The following is a 22,643-nucleotide window of genomic DNA, read 5'->3' on the forward strand; positions in this document are numbered from 1 at the left end:
CACTTCTACAAATACCAAAGATACACCTGAGTATGTGATTCACTGTCCTGAGACACACTGTATTTATAAAAAAGAAAATGTTGGATGAGTTTAAAAAAAAAAAAAGAAGAAGAAGAAGAAGAGATGGGGAAATAAAGAAAGAAACAAGGTGGGAAGGAAGGAAGGAAAACAAAACAAATGAGGCAAATATTAATAAACGATTACTCACTCAGGGGTTCAGGGGTTCACTATACTATTCTTACAACTTCTCATCAGATTTGAATTTTTTAAATTAGTTTAAAAATTAAATTAGGATATTTAGTGTGCCTTGAGAATTTTTTTTAAAAGATTTATTTATTATTTGAAAGGCAGAGTTACACAGAGAGAGAAAGAGAACCAGAGAGAGAGAGAGAGAGAGAGAGAGAGAGAGAGAGAGAGAGAGGTCTTCCATCCACTGGTTCGCTCCCCAGTTGGCCACAATGATCGGAGTTGCACTGATCCAAAACTAGGAGCCCAGAGCTTCTTCCGGGTCTCTCACAGGGGTGCACAGGCCCAAGGACTTGGGCCATCATCGACTGCTTTCCCAGGCCATAGCAGAGAGTTGTATTGGAAGTGCAGCAGCCAGGACTTGAACTGGCGCCCATATGGGATGCAGGTGGTAGCTTTACCCGCTACGCCACAGCACCAGGTCCTGAGAATATTTTCAAATTTAAGAGAAAAGCGTATTTCTACTCACATTAAGCATATTAAATCATTTTAGTTCATCTCTTCATTAATAGAAACCTCAGAGTTAAATATCCAAATGACAGTGCTTTCACAACTAAAGGCAGTAATAGAAGAAATTCCAAAAAGAGTAACAGGGCTGGCGCTGTGGCATAGTGGATAAAGTCACAGCCTATAGTGCCAGCATCCCATATGGGTGCCAGTTGGAGACCTGGCTACTCCACTTCTGATCCAGCCCTCTGCTATGGCCTGGCAATGCAGCAGAAGATGGCTCAAGTCCTTGGGCCTCTGCATCTGTGTGGGAAACCCAAAAGAAGCTCCTGGCTTCAGATAGGCACAGCTCAGGCCATTGCAGCCATCTGCAGAGTGACTCAGCGAATGGAAGACCTCTGTCTCTCTCTCTCTGCCTCTCCTCTCTGTAACTCTTTCAAAGGAAATTAATTAATTAAAAAAAAAAGACTAACAGAGGGATCAGAATCTAGCCTTTATATACATATGCTTTATATACAATCCATGCCTTTATATACATTGCGCTGAGAAGACCACATTTTCTTTTAACTTTATTAAAGACTTCTACAGAGAAGCTTCAATAAATTGGATTAAGGTGTTATGATAACTGATCAAATTATTTCAAATTAGTGTCTTACACACAAATCTACAACCAAGTCAATAAATTTTAAAAAAGTAATATTTATAATACTTGATAGAGTATGTAAAAGAAGGCAACTCAAAATCAATTTGTAGGGGTCAGCACTGTGGCAAAATAGGTTAAGCCACTGCCTGCAGTGCTGGCATCCCATATGGGTACCAGTTCGTGTTCCAGCTGCTCCAATTCCAATCCAGCTCCCTGCTAATGGCCTGGGAAAACAGTGGAAGATGCCCCAAGCGCTTGGACACCAGCACTCATGTGAGAGATGTGGAAGAAGCTCCTGGCCCCTGGCTTCAGATAGGCCCAGCTTCAGAGCCACTGTGTGATCCAGCAGATAGAAGACCTCTCTCTCTGTCTCTCCTTTTCTCTCTGTAACTCTGCCTTTCAAATAAATTTTTTAAAAAAATCAATTTGTAAAAACAGTATGATACTATAGTGCAAATGTTGCCCCGTCCCTAATAAATGTAAGAAAATACAAAGCAAAAAAATAAATTTGAATTTATCATTTAGAAAACTGAAATAACACGATTCACAAAAAAAGTAAACTAAGAGATTGAGGAACATATAGATTTAACCCAGCACTTCCTTTTCTACATAGAAAACTGAATAAAGGGAAAACAGCAAATGATTTATGAATAATAATTTCCTTAAACTAATTTTGTTTCTGGAAATGAGTCCAAAGGCCTACAATCATTACCATCTCTAGAAACTAGAAAAGGTATGAAAAAAATACTCTGTAGTAATTATGATCCACATATTACAGTCCTAAAAACTGCAAATTAATATCCTGCCTTAGTTAAGATTTATCACATGCAAATTGGTCCAGTGCAGCACTGTCAAACTTGAATTAAGCCCAGAAGACTCCATGCTGCAAATCTTTATCAGAGGGGTGGGAGGGAAAGGGAGTATTTTAAAATTCTGATACTACTTTTTCAACTCTCATAACATATACCTTCTTGTTTTGTTAGGGTATAGCTATAAGGGAAGATCATAAGTAAATTTGAGTGTACTCTTCAGAAATATACTCTTTGTAATTTATATCTTGCTTAATTTTTTGAACAATTATTTTTGTTCTTGAAGATTGTTGCTTATACAAAAGCTTAATTTTTATTACAGACGAATAGCTTACGATTACGTTGGTCTAACCCAATATAAGAAGTAATAAAGTACTGCATCTAATTTTTAAAAGTTATGGTTTAATTTTTCAAATACTACAGTGAGTTTTGATATGCTAGAAACTCAATTAGTGATATAATATATACCCATATGTAAGCCATAACTGCAGCTCAGGAATTGCTATATATTTTAAAATTTAAATATTACTATATACAGTCATCACTGAAAAGAAGCATTATGGGGCCTGGGGCCAGTGCTGTGGAGCAGCGGGTTAATGCCCTGGCCTGAAGCACCGGCATCCCATATGGGCGCTGATTCGAGACCCAGCTGCTCCACTTCCAATCCAGCTCTCTGCTATGGCCTGGGAAAGCAGTAGAAGATGACCCAAGTCCTTGGGCCCCTGCACCCACATGGGAGACCCAGAAGAAGCTCCTGGCTCCTAACTTTGGATCATACAGCTCCGGCTGTTGTGGTCAATTGGGGAGTGATCCAACAGATGGAAGACCTCTCTCCCTCTTCCTCTTTCTCTCTCTGCCTCTCCTCTCTCTGTGTAACTCTGACTTTCAAATAAATAAATCGTTTAAAATTAAAAAAAAAAGAAAAGAAACATTATGAATGACAATGTAAAGAATAAAATGTGTTTTTAATTCAAGTCCAAAACAATTACTGATGGATGACTGAATGAACAAACAATATGTTTTTCTATTTAAGGGATGGTATGAGAGCTAAAAGAAAAAAGTATCTCTTCTAAAGTTCAAAACAGACTCAATCCCCAAAAAAGTTTTAGACAAAATACCAGAGTAGTAGAATACTTTGAGATTTTATAAATACATGTGATGTGAGGAGCCTTAAATTTAAAAGGAACATGCTGACCAGATGAAGCATCTCAGAAAGTTCAAGGAAGATGCACATTATCTGTTAATTCCATTTTTCCAAGAATATTTTGAAGTACCCTCATCTAATACTGATTTGAGCAATAATTCCCAATAGTACTACAGACAGTAGTCCTATTCTCAGAGAGGTTATTAGGAAAAGTATGAGAGCATTCCTTTGGCATTCAAGTCTAAGGAGCAGTACTCAATGCAGTACGTAGGGTCCAGAGATGTTCACATACCACGGATAATCCCGACCTAGAAACAATGCCAATAGCAACAGTTCTATTGCAATATTCTAATGATGTAATTCTCTCAGCCTTGAAATTAGATTTTCAAACCACAGGTTAAGAATTTAATAGATCTGAGTTATCTTCAGAATCCTGTGTTCACTGTGCTCTGTATGCCTTCATATTCTAATACATAAAAATCAAACTAAAATTTTCAAACTGAAAAAAAAAAAAAAAAAAAAAAAAAAAAAAAAAAACACAACACAACCAAACAACCAAAAGAGGCTTTTTTCTACCAAAGAAAATGTCTCAAAAAATTTCTTTCCAAATGATCACTGCAATACTGAATGCTTCAGGCCTAACTATGGCAATGAATTCCAAAGCTAGCATCATTCAGTAGCCTAGAAGCACTGTGACTATGTTCATAAAGTTAACTGATAGCATTAAGACGGATAATGCAGTGGCCAGTGCTGTGGAGCAGCAGCTTAAGCCACCGCCTGCAGCATGGCATCCCATATGGGTGCTGTTTCAAGGCCTAGATATTCCACTACCAATCCAACTCTCTGCTTATGTGCCAACAGAAGATGGCCCAAGTCCCTGGGCCCCTGCCACCCATGTGAGAGACCAGGATAAGGCTTCTGGCTCCTGGATTCGGCCTGGCCCAGTATGATCATTCTGGCCATTTTGGGGTGAACCAGTGGATGAAAGATTTCCCTCTCTGTATATAACTCTGAATTTCAAATAAATAAATCGTTAAAAAATATCGATAATGTAGGAGCAGGGTACACCTTAGGTAAGTCAGAGAAATGGCCTCTTAAAAAAGTTGTGTCAAGGGCCGGTGCTGTGGCGCAGCAGGTTAATGTCCTGGCCTGAAGTGCCGGCATCCCATATGAGCACCGGTTCTAGTCCCGGCTGCTCCTCTTCCGACCCAGCTCTCTCTGCTATGGGATGGGAAAGCAGTAGAAAATGGCCCAAGTCCTTGGGCCCCTGTACCCATGTGGAAGACCTGGCTTCTGGCTCCCGGCTTCAGATCAGCACAGCTCCAACCATTGCGGCCAATGGGGAGTGAACCATTGGATGGAAGACCTCTCTCTCTACCTCTCTTCTCTCTGTGTAACTCTGACTTTCAAATAAATAAATAAATCTTAAAAAAAAAAAAAAAGAGTTGTGTCAGAGCAGTTCAGCAATGAAAATAGGGGAAGAGGATATACAAGTTAAGAATTTACTAAGGAGCTAATATTTCAAAAGATAAGAGGCTACCTGCTTACCACAGAACTGTTTTTTAAAAAAAAACTTTATAGTAATCTTTCCTGTTTCATTTTTAAGACCCAACTTGTTTGGGGGCTCTCCTTTATGGCTCCATTCTAGCCCCTTATAATTTTTTAAAAAATTATTTATTTTATTTAGTTGAAAGAGTGACAGAGAGAGAGGTCTTCTATCCACTGGTTTACTCCCCAGCTGTCTGCAATGGCTGGAGCTGTGCCGATCCAAAGCCAGGAGCCAAGAGCTTCTTCCGGGACTCCCACATGGGTGCAGGGGCCTAAGGACATGGGCCATCTTCCACTGCTATCCCAGGCCATAGCAGAGAACTGGATCAAAAGAGGAGCAGCTGGGACTAGAACCAGTACCCATATGGGATGCCAGCACTTCAGGCCAGGGCTTTAACCTGCTGTACCACAGCACCAGCCCCAGCCCTTATAATTTTAAATCAGAACCTTTAAGGCAGTCCAGTTAGCTGGCTGTTTCTACATATCATGGAGTTGTGTAGGAGGTGCTGTCTTTCTCATTAAAGAAACCGAAGGTAGCACTCAACTATAAGATTTTATGGGGCTGGTATTGGGGCACAGCGTTGGTTAAGCCTAATCCACCACCTGCAGTGCCAGCACCCCATGTGGGTGCCAGTCCAAGTCCCAGCTGGTCCACTTCCAATCCAGCTCCCTACTAATGGCCTGGGAAAAGCAGCAGCAGATGTCCCAAGTAACTGAGTCCCTGCCTCCCATATAGGAGATCCAGATGAAGCTCCTGGCTCCTGGCTTCAGTCTGGTCCAGCCCTGGCTGTCATGGCCATTTGGGGAGTGAACCAACAGATGGAAGATCTCTGTCTCTCTGTCTCTGTCTCTCTCTCTCTCTGTGTAACTCTTTCAAATAAGTAAAAATCTTTGGGGGAAAAAAAGGTTGTATTAAATAAGAACAAATGAAAAAATAGTATACAAAAGACTCTTAGATAAGAAATCTACTAACTACTACTAACTACTACTATCTACTAATCTACTATCTACTAACATTTCAACTCTTACGGTTTTTCACAGCTCAACCCAATCACTGAAGAGGACTAAAGCTAATAATCTGAGTAACTACTCTGTGAGAATTAATTTAACAATCTCACAACAAAATCCTTCCCATCAGTACATTCAAGTCCAACCTTAACCTTAACCTAACAGTGAATTATCACCAGAATTAAATGAAATTTAGCAAATAACACACCAGAATAAGGATGAATAAAGACTAGGTCAAATAAAAATGAAAGATTAAGAAACAATAATAGATTACTTCATAGCTATGAACAGCTATTTTTAAAAGAACAAGATAAAAGCAAGCATTATGAAGATCTATAGGCAGAAATATTGTTTTTAGAGGAAAGGCAAAGACAGAAGAAATTATAATGTAAAATAAACAGGCTGAAGAAATATTTACCTGAATTTATAGACAAAACAGACAAGAACACATTCTCCTAGCTTCCAGTCTTTGCTCTTCCCACTATGCCATGACAATTAACCAATATAATATTAAAATATTCTAGCAAAATTCTATGTTATAACCCTCTGTCTTATGAAAGAAGGACATGGATTTTAAATACACACACACACACACAAACACACTCTCAATTAAGCAGCAGGAAACATTTAACTAATTCTCAGAAAGGCAGGCTATCATGTTACAGTAATTCATGCTAAAATAACTACCAAGTGCACTGAATCTGGAGTCACAAGCTCCAGATTCCAGATGCTTTTCTTCAAGTCATATGAAAGCAGGTTGGTCTGTAAGTTTCTAAACTGAAGTTTTCTCACACATAAAATAAAGGTAACAATGTCAACATCTCATACAGCTATTAAAATAATCATGTAAACCAAATAAATAAAAGTTCCTTGTAAAAGCATAAAGATAAAATTCAGTCCAGCCTGTGAGGGCAGGAAATGATGACAGCTGTCAGTGTCATTTTGGGGCAGGTAGCCTCTACCAGGAAGTGTTAGGCCAAAGGAACAAAGATTTCTTCTCTTTCTCACTCTGGCCTTCCCCAATAGCTCTGAAAAAAAGGTTTCTAAGAGTTGAAGTTAGGGGGACTAACAGAAAAAAAGGAAAAGAGTCCTGGTGTCTGAAATAAAAGAGAGAGAGCATAATATGGAAGAAAAAAAAAAAAGCTGAACAGGGAGAAAAAATGGAGGCCAGAAGGTTGACTACAAGAGTCACATTCTTTCATTCTGGTAGCTTAGCACCCTATCTTTGCTCGTGAAGTGCACAGGAAGTACGCTGCTTCACCTGCATGAAGAATCTAATGGCAACAATACAAAACTGTTTTCAGTCCAGAACTCGCCTACTCTGCTTGATCAAAATTTGGCATTACAAATGGTGGCCCAAACACCACAAACAACTAGTCATAAACACTAAGTGTCCCTAAAACCCATTATCCCATGCTAATAATGAGAAAAACAACAGAGAGAGTCCAATAGAAGATCACCTATCAGCATACCTGACCAGTACTCCTCAGAATTATCACAGGATTTTTCTGTCACTCTTAAACAGCATGTATAGGGGCCAGCACTGTGGCTTAGTGGGTAAAGCCACCGCCTGCCGTACCGGCATCCCATATGGGCACCGGTTTGAGACCCAGCTGCTCCACTTCCGATCCAGCTCTATGCTATGGCCTGGGAAAGCAGCAGAGGATGGTCCAAGTCCTAGGGCCCCTGCACCCACGTGGGAGACCCAGAAGAAGCTCTTGGCTCCTGGCTTTGGATTGGCAGCTCTGGCCATTGCACCCAACTAGGGAGTGAATCAGCGGATGGAAGACCCCTTTCTCTCTCTCTCTCTCTAACACTGCCTTTCAAATAAAATAAATAAATCTTTTAAAAAAGTATGTATAAATATAAGGACATCCCAAGATTTAAGAAAAATCTGATGAAGCTCCTGCATGACTAAACATTCTTAATGAACAATAGTCTACAGTTAAAAACACAAAATGACAGCAATTTTTTAGGTTAAGATCATCCACTCACCTGCCTAGGAGGCATTTTGTGAGCAAGCTCTACAGACAGAAAAACTAATGTGGTAGTCCTCACACTTTCCTGAGCAGCAGCATCACCTGGAGGCTTATTCAAACAAGATTATAGGGCCCCACATCTGCAGTTTCTGATTCAAAGACTGAGTGGGTCCAAAGGACTCAGATTTCTAACAAGCTCCTAATGAAGCTGATGCCATTAATCCAGGACCACCGTATGAAAAATTACTTACGTGAGATTCAGAACCTCTATATTAATGGGTAATAGACAAAGAAAAAATCAAATTAATCCCTGAGGGATAATAAACTTTATGATAAAATTACTCAACTATTCAAGGGGAAAAGAAATTTTAGAGTGAAAAAGTTATATATCATGTGAAATATCATATGAAAGTGAGCTGTACAATCTGCTGACTATACTAGTAACACAAAAACAGCACAGATTATGATAATGGACAAATATCCAAAAATAACCCACTAGTAGATGCAGCCCATGAGATAAGTTTTCCTTTTCGTTTCATAAGTACTACATTTTCCGCCATAAAATTACTTCATTTATTCTATGTACTAAAAGCCATAAAATTTCCTTGTACTCATTTCAAAATACAAAACTGTTTCATCTACTTTGCCATTTACATTATGCATATGAATCTTGCTTAACTCATGTAAATTAAGATAGTGTACAGATATAATTTTTATCCCTGTACAAGGTAAACTGCAATCTGCTCTGAAAATGGCTTTTTATTTCAAGTATTAAGACACTGGTAAATTACCTGAAGGTGCTCCAACCCAAGCCAGACCAAGAACACCATCATCAAAATCTCGGTCTGTGAAGACATAGGCCAAACAGTAGTCATCATGATTCTGCTCAGAATTCAATTCCAGAAATTTCTCCACACCAATATTTGGGAAACGGAAAGGATTTGTAGGGTCCTTCTCATCAGCAGTTGTATTGATCTAAAAATCCAAAACAATATTTAAAATAAGCACTTAATATTAGCATGGTCTTCATTCAAGTCTCTGCTCACCTCCTTTTCCATCTACCTAGATAATATATGCTCAGGGCTCACGGCAACTCAAGCCTTAATTAAGAGCCCCAGGGTTTTCCCACTGCCTCCATCTCTGAGCTGTTCATAGAAGGCCCTCTCCCACCCTACTCCCCAAAATAAGAAGAAAAAAGAAGGAAGAAAGAAAGGAAAGGAGGGAAGAAGGGAAGGAAGGAGGGAAAGAGAAAGACAGAAGGGAAGGAAGGAGGTTGTAAGCAAGCAGGTTGGCAGCCAGAGAAGGAAAATTAAAATTTAAGATGCTGGAAATGGACATTTGTTCCACATATCACAGTGCCTGAGTTCTTGGCTCTGCTTTGTACTCCAGCTTCCTGCTAATGTGGACCCTGGGAGGCAACACGTGATTGCTCAAGTGGTTGGGTTCCTACTACCTAAATGGGAGACTCAGACTGAGTTCCTGGCTTTTGGTTTGGCCTCGCCCAGCCCCAGATGTTGTGGGTATTATATGAAGGAACCAGCAGATGTGTGAGATGTATCTATTTCTCTCTCTCTCTCTGCCTTTCAAACAAACAAAGTAGATTAAAAAAAATTTGAAGAGGGTAAATATCTGAGCAAGTATGGACACCTGAACATGGGACACTTAAGAAAGAATAAATTTTATTTCCAAAAACGCTAATAAAGTATGTCTTTTCAAATTTAATCACCTTAGTGAGTCTTCTTTAGTATTAATCTTCTATAGACGGTGACAAATATGATACAAAAACCTATATTTTATCAAATTGCTAGAACATAAAATAGATATTGAACCCAAGACTGTCAGTTCAGCAGACAAATCAATCATTTCTTTGCTTTTCCTTGCCTAGAGTCACATAAGTGAAGTCCAACTCACTTCAAATTCAGATTTTTCACCTCAGAGTGGGTCTGAACTGTGTTTTCTTTCTGTTTTTAATTCACTTCTCTTACTATTTCCAGTTTATCCAGAATGTTTCTTTTGATACTTAGCTACTATTATCCTGATGAGGCTCCTCCAGCATAATCTAACACCAAATTTTTACTAAATCAAAATTTTCATTTTTAGTTCCTGTCTCCTTTCAAAGACCAACACCTGTCTTCTGAACAATTTGGCATTCCCCAAGTAAACCAAGGAATTACATATAAGACTTGACAGAGATTTTAAAAAGATACATATGAGGGGCCGGTGCTGTGGCTTAGCAGGTAAAGCTGCCACCTGCAGTGCCAGCAATCCATATGGGTGCCAGTTCGAGTCCTGGATGCTCCACTTCTGATCCAGCTCTCTGCTATGGCCTGGGAAAGCAATAGAGGATGGCCCAAGTACTTGGGCCCCTGCATGGGAGACCCGGAAGAAACTCCTGACTTTGCATTAGCCCGGCTCCAGCAGTTGCAGCCAACTGGGGAGTGCACCAGCGGATAGAAGACCTCTCTCTCTCTGCCTCTCCTTCTCTCTCTGTGTAACTCTTTCAAATAAATAAAAAAATCCTTTTTTTTTTTTAAAGGATACATATGAAAGCAAAGACTTTTACTGGAAGGCAAGCCACAGTCTACTGGAAACATTGGTGGTAAGGGAAAGGTGATACAATGGCTGACACATGAAAATTACAGGTCTTTTTATGATCCATACCAAAGAAGATTTATAGAAGCAGGATGACAAAAACACCTCTGAAGACAATTGCCTAAGGGTAGATTTCAGAACATCTGGTTTATCCATTAAAAATTCCCCAAAATAGGCCGGCGCCGCGGCTCACTAGGCTAATCCTCCGCCTTGCGGCGCCGGCACACCGGGTTCTAGTCCCGGTCGGGGCGCCGGATTCTGTCCCGGTTGCCCCTCTTCCAGGCCAGCTCTCTGCTGTGGCCAGGGAGTGCAGTGGAGGATGGCCCAGGTGCTTGGGCCCTGCACCCCATGGGAGACCAGGAAAAGCACCTGGCTCCTGGCTCCTGCCATCGGATCAGCGAGTTGCGCCGGCCGCAGCGCGCTGGCCGCGGCGGCCATTGGAGGGTGAACCAACGGCAAAAGGAAGACCTTTCTCTCTGTCTCTCTCTCTCACTGTCCACTCTGCCTGTCAAAAAAAAAAAAAATTATAAAAAAAAAAAAAATTCCCCAAAATAATCAGTTATGGTCATTTAACACAAAATCAAGTACTATATATATATATTATAAGTAGCCCATGCTTAAAGGCATATTTTAGCCAGTAAAAACAGAAATGAAATATTCTGATATTTCTGTAATATTGACTACCAACAGAAGCTGCATCTAAATTTTAGTTACCTACATTAAAAACGGGATGGTTAATATTTAAATGTTTGTGGACATAACAGAAACTTTAAATTACTAAATGAGTCAGAAGTAATCTTCAACAGATATTTAAAATGAAATTTTAATCTTAGCTAAGGTCTGAAAACAACCGACTGTCACATTATTCACTTATATACTTGTATATCTTCATAATACAAATCATTTTATTCAAAAAAAGTGTTGCACTAAAATGTGTCCCAGTATTCTCCACTTTGTATCTTACTGCTTTTGCCTACTAAATAGCAATACTGTTTGTTCATTTAAGAGCTCATAATGCTCTCAGCATACATAAAAATAATTGATTATGAACAATGGCATTGTAACTCCACAAACCCTATTTGTTCTTAAGACAAATCACAGTAAAAACCACCTCAGTGACATTATTAAATATATGTATCTGTTAAAACTTTCTGGTACATTTTATTTACTCAACTGTATTTTAGGAAAATTAGAACAGTATAAAATGTGGCAAATACTTTGACGAAAGGATTTTTTATATCTATACTCTACATATTTCTATATCTAGTTTTAAGTTCAAATTTTAAATTTATATATTTGTTTTTAAAATACAGAAAATATTTTAAAAAGTCTAATTTTGTCAATAATTTAACATTCATTTATAATTTGTAACTAAAATCAATAAGCAGTAACCCTTAGGCTCTGGATCAGTATTTCTCAAAATATGTCTGCAGTTTTTTTGAGTCTCAATTGATGTTTCCATGGTCAAATTAATTTAGAAAAATGCATTTCTTTCCTGAAGGAGTCCTCAAAACTCGGTATGTCAGAACAAGCTGTGAATTTTCAAGAAGATTATACTGTTCTGTATTTTGTCAACTTCCTGTTTGTAAGCTCTATCAATTATTAATCTTATTCCTAAATCTTTACCCAACTATCTTTGTGTTTACTTGGCAAAGAGGCCAAGAATAAAGATAAACTGCATCAGTAGACACAACTTAAACTCTTTGATACATAAATAGGGAGTAAGCAAACAAGCATTTTTCTTGTACACATCGCCCTTATTGTTCCACTTTTTAACGTTTTTAACCACTGTGCTTCCTTACTCTGATGCGTTTCACCATGAAACTGATGTTCCGAATCCCAGAGAAGTCTGTGGTCTGGTAAATTGTATCAATCGCTTTTACATGGCTGGATATCTATTGATTTAAAAATAAAAAGAACAACATTTTAGAAGCAATGTTGAAATATAAAAAAGATCATGAATTCCCATTTCCAAAATTACTAATTACTAACGTCCTAGCATATTCAATTTTAAAATGTCTATATCACATATTTAAGAGAAGTATGAAAAAGATCAGTAGGCTGGGGCTGAAAGGGGAGCTTCCATCTTTTCCAGATACCTCTCTGGAAAAACAAACACGTACTCTCAATTCAGTCATATTTTTAAAAACTTTTGTTTCCTCAACTCATCCTATAATATCCTATGTCCATGCCTTTTTACATGCTTTTTTATTTATTTTTTTATTTTTTGACAGGCAGAGTGGACAGTGAGAGAGACAGAGAGAGAAAGGTCTTCCTTTGCCGTTGATTCACCCTCCAATGGCCGCCCCAGCCGGCACACGCGCTGATCCGAAGGCAGGAGCCAGGTGCTTCTCCTGGTCTCCCATGGGATGCAGCGCCCAAGCACTTGGGCCATCCTCCACTGCACTCCCTGGCCACAGCAGAGGGCTGGCCTGGAAGAGGGGCAACCGGGACAGAATCCGGTGCCCCGACCGGGACTAGAACCCGGTGTGCCGGTGCCACAAGGCGAAGGATTAGCCTAGTGAGCCGCGGCGCCGGCCCATGCTTCTTTCTTATGACTAAATTATCTTTTCCTATTTAGACTTCAGACTCAGTTCAAACATATTCTGTAAGAACTTCCCTGATAATATCAGGACACTTGGTTATTCCCTGAATAGCCCTACTACTGCTGCACTACTACTACTATGTGTAACAACTTTACTGACCAAATTCTATATACTACCCACATATTTTAGGTCCTGGAAGTATACTGGTGAACAAAACAGAGAATGTCTCTAAACATTTACAGAGGTTTTGTTCTAGTAGTGGAGCAGAAAAAGGAAATAATACAAAGAAAAAGAGGATACATTCAGATTTTACTAAGTCCTAAAAGCAGATAAGCGTAGTGTTATAATACAAAACCCATGTTTATCTTGTTGACTCCCAACTGAACTCTGTGGCTTCTGAACCACTCTGTACACAACCTTCCCAACCTTACAAACAGCAGTCTTTACTATCATCAACATGAAAATGTGTGTGTGCCAGCATACTTTCAAAGCTATTTCTGAAGAAATTGTATAAATGATAATAAAAAGTGCTAATAGGGTATATTATGAATCCCTGCTAACTTCAGCTGGGCCTAGCAAACTCTTCCCAGTACCCACGATTTCTACTCCATCTCAGCAGTCCTGGTTCCCCAGACAATTATACCTCATACTTTCTTGGGGGTGTATCCTAATGTCCCTCTCTCTTTACCTTCAAATCACCCATCTTTATTCATCTTCATCTTCCTCAAAGGGTAACTTTTCTTTATTCCTGACCCTATCCCTTTCTGGAACTTCAAGAACACTGTGTTTTTTCTTACATTGATTGTCTATTGAATTGTCTTCCCCTTCTGACCAACTTGCTCAAAGGCCCCCTTTAGCCCCAAATATTCCATGTTATTTCTAATAATTTCCATGTTACTTTCACATTTCTTGAAACCCTCACTGCCTCTGCCAACGTATTCCTCATCAGTAACATTCCTGCAACTAAAAATCACTTACTTCTTGTGATCATTCTCTTGGATATCCCTGCATTATGACACAATTAGCTATGCATTTGTCTGGCAAATTTTTTTTTTTATCCCTGGGCTAATTTCTATCTCCTACCTGTTTATCATGTCTTTCCTCACCAGCTTCTCTTCCTTCTCATCCTATTGACTACAAATAGATAGTCCCCAGTTTCTTTACATTTCATTCTCTCCCCACATTAACTCTCTCTTTTGTGACCTCCAATTTCACGCAAGAAGTCCAAAGTTGATCATTCCTCAAGCTACAGTTCCACATTTTCAGTACCCTAAGGCAATGATCCCCTAGCTTTTATACGTATCTAAAAATATGCTTCTCCCTACCACCAAAATGAATTGATCATTTATCTTTGTGCTACCTCCACCCTCTCAGACTCAAACCCTTTGAGTCAAAATGTGTTCATTAAACTCTCACTGGATGCTTACTGCATTTTGAAGGCTACCCTGAAAAACCATGAACACTGTAATGAGGGTTGAGAATACACAAGTGCAAATGAGAATGTAAATATGCTAAGTACAATGACAGCACAGAATAGGGGTTCAAAGTTCCTCCTCTGCTCGGAACAAGTCCTCTTTCTTTATCTCCTTTAACATCACAAATACTGAACATCACAAATAACTAAACTCTCTTTTCAATGCTAAGCATCAGTTTCATCATCTCCTCCAGGAATCATTTTCTTAGTCCTCTCTTTCGAATAACAGTAAAATATCCTAACTGGTCTTTATGTGTGTAATTATATTTTTCACATCATAACTGAAAATATAAACACCTTTTTATACCAAGAAGAAAATAAACTAACTTTAATTTTGAAGGAAAAATATAGATACAATAAAACAATATGGGAACTGTTAAAATACTGCATAACTATAAATACCTGGGCAATCACAGCTTCTCGTGTTCCATAATATTTAAAAAAAAGATGATCAGTCTGAATATAAAGCTGACAAGTATTTTTTTCTGCTGAAGTTGTACGCTTTTTCCTCAGGAGTTCTGGACCATTAGCAGCATGTTCTTCTTGAGGTGTCTATACATCAAAAAGAATCATTTCTGATCATTAGTATGCTTCACTACTATAATTTCATAGTTAAAGGATAGGAACAATTTCATACTCTGTGTTATTATGTAGTACCATAGAGATTTCTGATGTCATAAACACTATTTTAGTCTCACATTCTCCATTTAGTTGACTGATTATTTATTCAAACAACTCCTCCACATTTGCTTCCAAACATACTTCTTTTTTTTCTTTTTTTTGACAGGCAGAGTGGACAGTGAGAGAGAGACAGAGAGAAAGGTCTCCCTTTGCCGTTGGTTCACCCTCCAATGGCCGCCAAGGCCGGGGTGATGTGGCCAGCACACCGTGCTGATCCCAAGGCAGGAGCCAGGTGCTTCTCCTGGTCTCCCATGGGGTGCAGGACCCAAGCACTTGGGCCATCCTCCACTGCACTCCCGGGCCATAGCAGAGAGCTGGCCTGGAAGAGGGGTAACCGGGACAAAATCCGGCGCCCCGACCGGGACTAGAACCTGGTGTGCTGGCGCCGCAGGCGGAGGATTAGCCTATTGAACCACAGCGCCGCCGGCCCAAACATACTTCTTAATATGTATTCATATACATCTAAAGCAAGTCCTATGGCAATTTATAATACCTTGGTATCTTCTTTCTATTTTTTAAAATTTAATGTTTACTTATTTGAAAGGCATAGTTACAGAAGGAGGATGAAGAGAGAGAGACAGAGATCTTGCATCCCCTGGTTTACTCCCCAAGTGGCCAAGCCAGAAGCCCAGAGCTTCTTTTGGGTCACCAGCATGAAGTGCAGGGGCACAAGTACTTTGGTCACCTTCTGCTGCTTTCCCAGGGGCATTAGCAAGGAGCTGGATTGGAAGTGGAGCAGCCAGGCTCAAAACAGCACCCATATGAGATGCTGGCATTGCAGGCAGAGGCTGAACCTGCTACACCACTATGCCATCCCAATACCTTGGTTTCTTCTACCTCATCTCTACTACCCAATCTACCACCAGGTCCTGTCAAATTTATCTCCTAAATATGGAGGTAAATTATCTATTATCTCCAGCTCAACTACTCTAGCCCACACTACCAACACTTCTTATTTAGTGCACAGTTAAGATCAACTTAATCAACCCATGGTGGCCTTCAATCTATTATCAATACAGGCATCTTTTCAAAATACAAGTCTGAATGTTACCTACCTGCACAGTTATTTCAATGACTTCCTTTTATTCTAAAGAGAAAGCCCTAAATTCTTTATATGCTTCACCAAATCAGCATTGCACAGCTTCTACTTACCAATTCAGCTTTGTTTCATTCCATATTACATCACAAAGAAACTGTACTACAATACTCAATTCTAGCTCTCTACAGTATAGCTACATAAGCCATTTTTCTATCTTCCAATACACCACCTGTCTCCTGTCATAGATCTAATTAATGTCTTCCTTCAGAGTCAGGGATGGCCAATTCATCCATTATAGCAGTTCACAGAATCATGTACCTAAGCCCCTTACATACTATACCCTTACATTTATTTGGGGAACTGTTTGTTCAATGGCTGTCTCAACTCCACCACCAGAATAGAAATTTGGAAATAAGAAATTGTTATAAATTTGAAAATAAGAAACTATCTTCACTATATTGTTATCACTTAACAGAGAGTTGCCAGGAAGTAGAAGAAAATAACTACAAATATTTCTTTCCAGAGTTACCTCTGCTATTGAATTCAAGCACTCAAAGATTTGTCAATATCTAAAAGATATATAAATATCTTTAGATGACAAAGTAACACAAAACCCACATTAAGTTTTATCACAATTCCAAATTTACATTACTTTCCTCTCATTTGACAATTCCATTTAAATATATCCAAAACTAAAATTTTGTCTCATACTTCACACAAAAAAAAGGGTAACTATGTGAAGTGATGAATATGTTAAATTGCTTCACTATAGTAACCATTTTATTATCCATATGTATCCTATAACAATATTATATAAACATAAAAAATTAATTTTTTAAAAATTTTGTACTATAGATGAGTACCAACACTACTGAAAAACTTAATTACTTCATCTTAAATAACACATTTGGGAGAAATATCCCCTAAGTATTCTTTTAATAATATTTTAATCAGGATTTTCGTTGAGATGGTTTCCAGGTTGCAACTTGTGGAGTCTATAAATGATTCAAATATCGAACAGCATTCTAAGTGCACATTATTTTTGATAATGTAGTTCATATGCATATTTATACTCACATTATTCTATACAAAAGTTATAAATTAATCTTAGCTATTAAAGTGACTGTACTCACGTATGCCAAGACTTTCTACTCCATAAGAAAAAAACTAAAGGCTTTAATGTAAAAATATTGTTTAACAAAAGGTTTTAAATTTAAGAAGTCAACCTTAAATAAGAAATATAGACTCTTGCAATTAGAGAAATGCACATAAAAGTAGTCAAGTTTATTTGTCAAGTGGTTTAGATCATCCAGTCTTTACTGGGTATTATTTTCTCTCTGATTGTGAATAGTGGATTGAAATCTCCCATCATATGAGTTTTCTACTACAGTTTTTTATCTGTCAACTGTGTTCTAAATATTCTGAAGTTTTGGAATTAAGGACATACAAATTTAAGATTTTTATAATATCCTGGGGACTGAACTTTTTATCATTATAATATATCTATTTCAATATAAAACTCTTTACCTTAAAATCTACTTTGATATTAATATATATAATTTTCATTTGAGCCCACAAATTTTGTGTTTTGTACTCTTTTTTTTTTTTTTTTTTTTTTAATTTTTGACAGGCAGAGTGGACAGTGAGAGAGAGAGACAGAGAGAGAAAGGTCTTCCTTTTGCCGTTGGTTCACCCTCCAATGGCCGCCGCTGCAGCCGGCGCACCGCGCTGATCCGATGGCAGGAGCCAGGATCCAGGTGCTTTTCCTGGTCTCCCATGGGGTGCAGGGCCCAAGCACCTGGGCCATCCTCCACTGCACTCCCTGGCCATAGCAGAGAGCTGGCCTGGAAGAGGGGCAACCGGGACAGAATCCGGCGCCCCGACCGGGACTAGAACCCGGTGTGCCGGCGCCGCAAGGTGGAGGATTAGCCTATTGAGCCACGGCGCCGGCTATGTGTTTTGTACTCTTTTACTTCCAACTTTTCTATATCCTTGTATTTTGGAAGTGGCTTTTGTAAAGCAAACAATTTTTGCTGTTTTTTGTTAAATCCAGTCTGATGATCTTTATCTTAACTGGTAAATTAAATCCATGTGCCTTTAATATAATTACTGGTATATTTCAGTTTAAAACTACAGTTTTATTACTTATCTTCATTTCTTTTGCCTGTTTCTATATTTTCTTTCTTCCTTTTCTTGACTTCTTTTGGATTTTTAGTTTTTAATATTCTAGCCATTCCCCTCTGTTTACTTTTTAGTTAAGTATTTTACTGCAGTGTGAGTATCCCATATGAGTGCTGGTTATCCATCATGCTGTCTTCTTCATACGATAGTTGGTTTGAACTGAATACCAGATTCTCAATTTATTTCCCATTATATATTCATAAATACAGAGATATATGAGAGTACTTCAAAAAGTTTCTAGAAAAATGGAATTAAAAGACATTTAAAATTTTTGTTAAATTTTGAGGAAAAAAATTTTAAACCCATGCATATTTTTTTCATAACATGCATTTTCCATGAATTTTTGAAAAACCCCCTCATATGCATGGTTTATCATCCAATCTCATTTAGCTACAAGTTCATCATCTAAGCCCACAATTTTTTCACTAGAATTAAACCTCTTAACATGGTCTTCTGGTTATATTCTCAATTTGAAGCATCTTGATTTTACTTTCACTGACTTTCACTAAATACAGCATCCTAGGATGGTAGTTACACTGCTTCGGCACATTCCATTGTCTTCAAGTTTCAAGCTTTTCCAAAGAAAAATGAGCTGTCATTTTTACTGTTGCTTTTTTGAAGTAGAGTGAAATTTCTTCCACCTATTTTTTTTTTTTTTTAAGATTTATTTATTTGAAAGGCAGAGTTACAGAGAGGCAGAGAGAGAGAGAGAGAGGGAAGTCTTCCTTTTGCTAGTTCACTCCCCAAATGGCCACAATGGCCTGAGCTGCACCGATCCGAAGCCAGGAGCCAGGAGCTTCCTCCAGGTCTCCCATGTGGGTGAAGGGGCCCAAGAACTTGGACTATCTACTGTTTTCCCAGGCCATAGCAGAGAGCTGGATTGGAAGTGAAGCAGTCAGCACTTGAACCAGTGCCCTTATGGGATGCCCGCACTGCAGGCGGTGGCTTTACCTGCCATGCCACAGCGCCGGCTGCCACCCATTGCTCTTAAGATTATATCATCAGTTTTCAAATAATGTATTATGGTGATATTTTATCCTAACTACAATGCTTACTGAATTTGTTTTCTGATGTCCCTCAGTCATATTTGGAAAATTCACAGCCATTATCTGTCTTTATTTGACTATCCATTTTTCTCCTTTGAGGACACCAATTATATGTTTATATTAGGCATTTTTAATACATTATCTAGTCTTTTTATGCTCCTTTCTGAATTTTCCATCCATCTGTTTCTAAAAGGTTTGTTCTGTTCTCTTATGGCATGCCATCCAGATCTAAATCCACATATTGACTGATTGATATATTTTTCAAGTTTAGAATTCCATCAGATTCTTTTGCTCATATTTTTATTTTCTACTGAAATTTAAAATTTTGTCTTTATATATCTAAATATATTCAAGTGAGTGTCTGATCATTTCATCATCCAGCTACCTTGAAGTTCTTTATCTTTGGTCTGTTGAATTGTTCAGGGCCAGCATCATGGCACAGCAGGTTAAGCTGCCACCTGCAACACCAGTATCCCATATGAGCACTGGTCATCCACCACGCTGTTTTATTCATATTCTGCTTATTTTGAACTGAGTACCAGAAAATGTACAGTGGGGCCTCCAAATGCATGGAATCAGCATCAAAGGATTCAATCATTCTCAAAGCAAAAATATTCAATAAAAAAAGTACCTATACAGAACATGTACAAACATTTTTTTCTAAAATGTTTTTTTCTAAAAATACATTAAAACAATTATTTATACAGCATTTACATTGTGTTAGGTATTACAGGTCTTACAGAAATGATTAAACTATAATGGAGGGTATAATGGAGGGTATACACAGGTTATATGCAAATACTAAACCATTTTATATAAGGGAGTTGAGCATCTGAGGATTATGGTATCTGTAGGGATTCCTGGAAGCAACGCCCAACAGATACCAAGGGCGAACTGTGTAAAGAAAACCACAGATAGAATCTGAATCCTCCAGTAAATGATACCTTTCTCAAGAGATTTACTTTCACATATGGCAAGCAATTGGGTTTGCTGCGCTAGTAATCCAATATCACTTCAATACAATCAGGAACTGAGGTGTGGTGTGGGCTTGACTTTCTGTGAGAAGCTGCGAACTTTCTAACTTATCCTTACCTCTGGGTAACAGTCCTTCAAGATCCCAACCTAAAGTTTTACTGGGGAACCCTATACAATACTGTCATCCTTAGTCTCATGAGTCTGAACCGTTCTAACGGACTTCTCTGTCTCCAAGCCACCTCCCAAGGAACTGGAAATTAAAACTGAAGAAAAGGTAATCCCAAATGCCAGGCTCATCTTTCTAGGTATATACTTTTTCTAAGATGCTGGCCCAGTAATTCTTTAGGCCTTGCTAATCTTTACAGTGCCTTTAAACAGATACACAGACATGGGAGGGACTTTAGCCTAGAGATTCAGGCACCTCTGTCCCATATCAGAATATCTGGGTTCAACATCCAGTTCTCAACCTGATTCTCACTTTCAGTTAACACAGATCCTAGAAGGCAGCAGTGACTGCTCAAAAAATTGAGTTCCAGAGCAGGCGTCATGGTGCAGCAGATTAAGCCACTTCTTGGGTAACCTGCATCCTATATTAGAGTGCCAGCTTGAGTGCTAGTTCCTCTGGTTCCAATCTCTAGCTTCCGGCTAATGCTCCTGGAAGGTAACAGATGGCCAAAGCACTTTGGCTCTTGGCCTCAACCTGGTCCAGTGCTGATTACTGTAGACATTTGGGGAATGAACCAGCAAAAGGATGATCTCTTTCTCTGCTGTCCTTCTCTCTCTGTCACTCTTTCAAATGAATAATAAATAACTATACAGAAAAAAGAAGACATGTAGGAAAGATCTGTTAAGAGGAAATCACCTATTTAAAAACAAAAAATGAGTTCCTGACACTTGTGAGAGACCTTGACTGATATGGGGCCAGTGCTTTGGCGTAGTGAGGTGGGCATCCACCTGCAGCATCGGCATCCCATGTGGGCACAAATTTGAGTCCTGGTTGCTCCACTTCCAATCCAGCTCCCTGCTGATGGCCTAGGAGGGTAGAGGAGGATGGCCTCAGTGCGTGGGCCCCTATGTCCGTGTGGGAGACCTGGAATAAGCTTCTGGATCCTGCCTTTAGATAGATAGGCCCAGCTCCAACCTTTGTAGACATTTGCGATCTTTTCAAAAAAAATTACTGTCATCTGGCTTCAGCCCAGCCCAGTTCTGGTCATTGCACATTTTTTTTTTTTAAATTTTTTGACAGGCAGAGTGGACAGTGAGAGAGAGAGACAGAGAGAAAGGGCTTCCTTTGCCGTTGGTTCATCCTCCAATGGCCGCCGTGGCCGGCGCGCTACGGCCGGCGCACCGCGCTGATCCGATGGCAGGAGCCAGGAGCCAGGTGCTTTTCCTGGTCTCCCATGGGGTGCAGGGCCCAAGCACCTGGGCCATCCTCCACTGCACTCCCTGGCCACAGCAGAGAGCTGGCCTGGAAGAGGGGCAACCGGGACAGAATCCGGCACCCCGACCGGGACTAGAACCAGGTGTGCCGGCGCCGCTAGGCGGAGGATTAGCCTAGTGAGCCGCGGCGCCGGCCGGTTATCACACACATTTAGGAAACTTAAGGAATGAAGCCACTCTCTCTGCCCGTATGTCTACGTGTATCTCTCTGTCCTCAGATTTTAAAAGAAAAAAAAATATTTTAATGAAATACAAACATACATCTAAACATAAACATATAAACGTATATAAAATATACACTAATATTTTAAATATTTATATTTTGAAGTCAGATTGGTTTATATTAACTGTTCTGTACAGGAGTACTTCTTTCTTAAAAATAATTCTGTATTAATTTTATGCACTGTGAAAAAAATTTTATGTACTGTGAATATTTCTAAAAGTTTGTAATATTTTCATTTTAAGGTATCTTTTAATTTTCTTTCTTTTTTTTTTTTTGACAGGCAGAGTGGACAGTGAGAGAGAGAGAGAGACAGAGGTGGACAGTGAGAGAGAGAGAGAGACAGAGAGAAAGGTCTTCCTTTTACCCTTGGTTCACCCTCCAATGGCCGCCGCGGCTGGTGCGCTGTGGCCGGTGCATCGCGATGATCCGAAGGCAGCAGCCAGGTGCTTCTCCTGGTCTCCCATGCGGGTGCAGGGCCCAAGCACTTGGGCCATCCTCCACTGCACTCCCTGGCCACAGAGAGAGCTGGCCTGGAAGACGGGCAACCGGGACAGAATCCGGCAACCCGACCGGGACTAGAACCCGGTGTGCCGGCGCCACAAGGCGGAGGATTAGCCTATTG

The 22,643-nt window shown here is 39.3% G+C and overlaps 1 protein-coding gene across 2 annotated transcripts in view; it reads right to left on the minus strand.

Moving 5' to 3' along the window:
* Positions 1 to 22,643, minus strand: part of ADAM10 (ADAM metallopeptidase domain 10) — a 155,444-nt gene that overhangs the window by 35,067 nt on the left and 97,734 nt on the right. For both annotated transcript variants that reach the window (XM_051821954.3, XM_089310446.1), the window contains exons 6-8: positions 14,839 to 14,988; positions 12,219 to 12,311; positions 8,616 to 8,799 (exon numbers count right to left, since the gene is read on the minus strand). In XM_051821954.3, the coding sequence (XP_051677914.1) occupies positions 8,616 to 8,799; positions 12,219 to 12,311; positions 14,839 to 14,988 (427 nt within the window). The remainder of the gene's footprint in view (positions 1 to 8,615; positions 8,800 to 12,218; positions 12,312 to 14,838; positions 14,989 to 22,643) is intronic.

Source organism: Oryctolagus cuniculus, chromosome 12 (genome assembly GCF_051225735.1).
Source record: "Oryctolagus cuniculus isolate XC-2025 breed Fujian yellow rabbit chromosome 12, ASM5122573v1, whole genome shotgun sequence".
NCBI classification, from domain to species: domain Eukaryota; kingdom Metazoa; phylum Chordata; class Mammalia; order Lagomorpha; family Leporidae; genus Oryctolagus; species Oryctolagus cuniculus.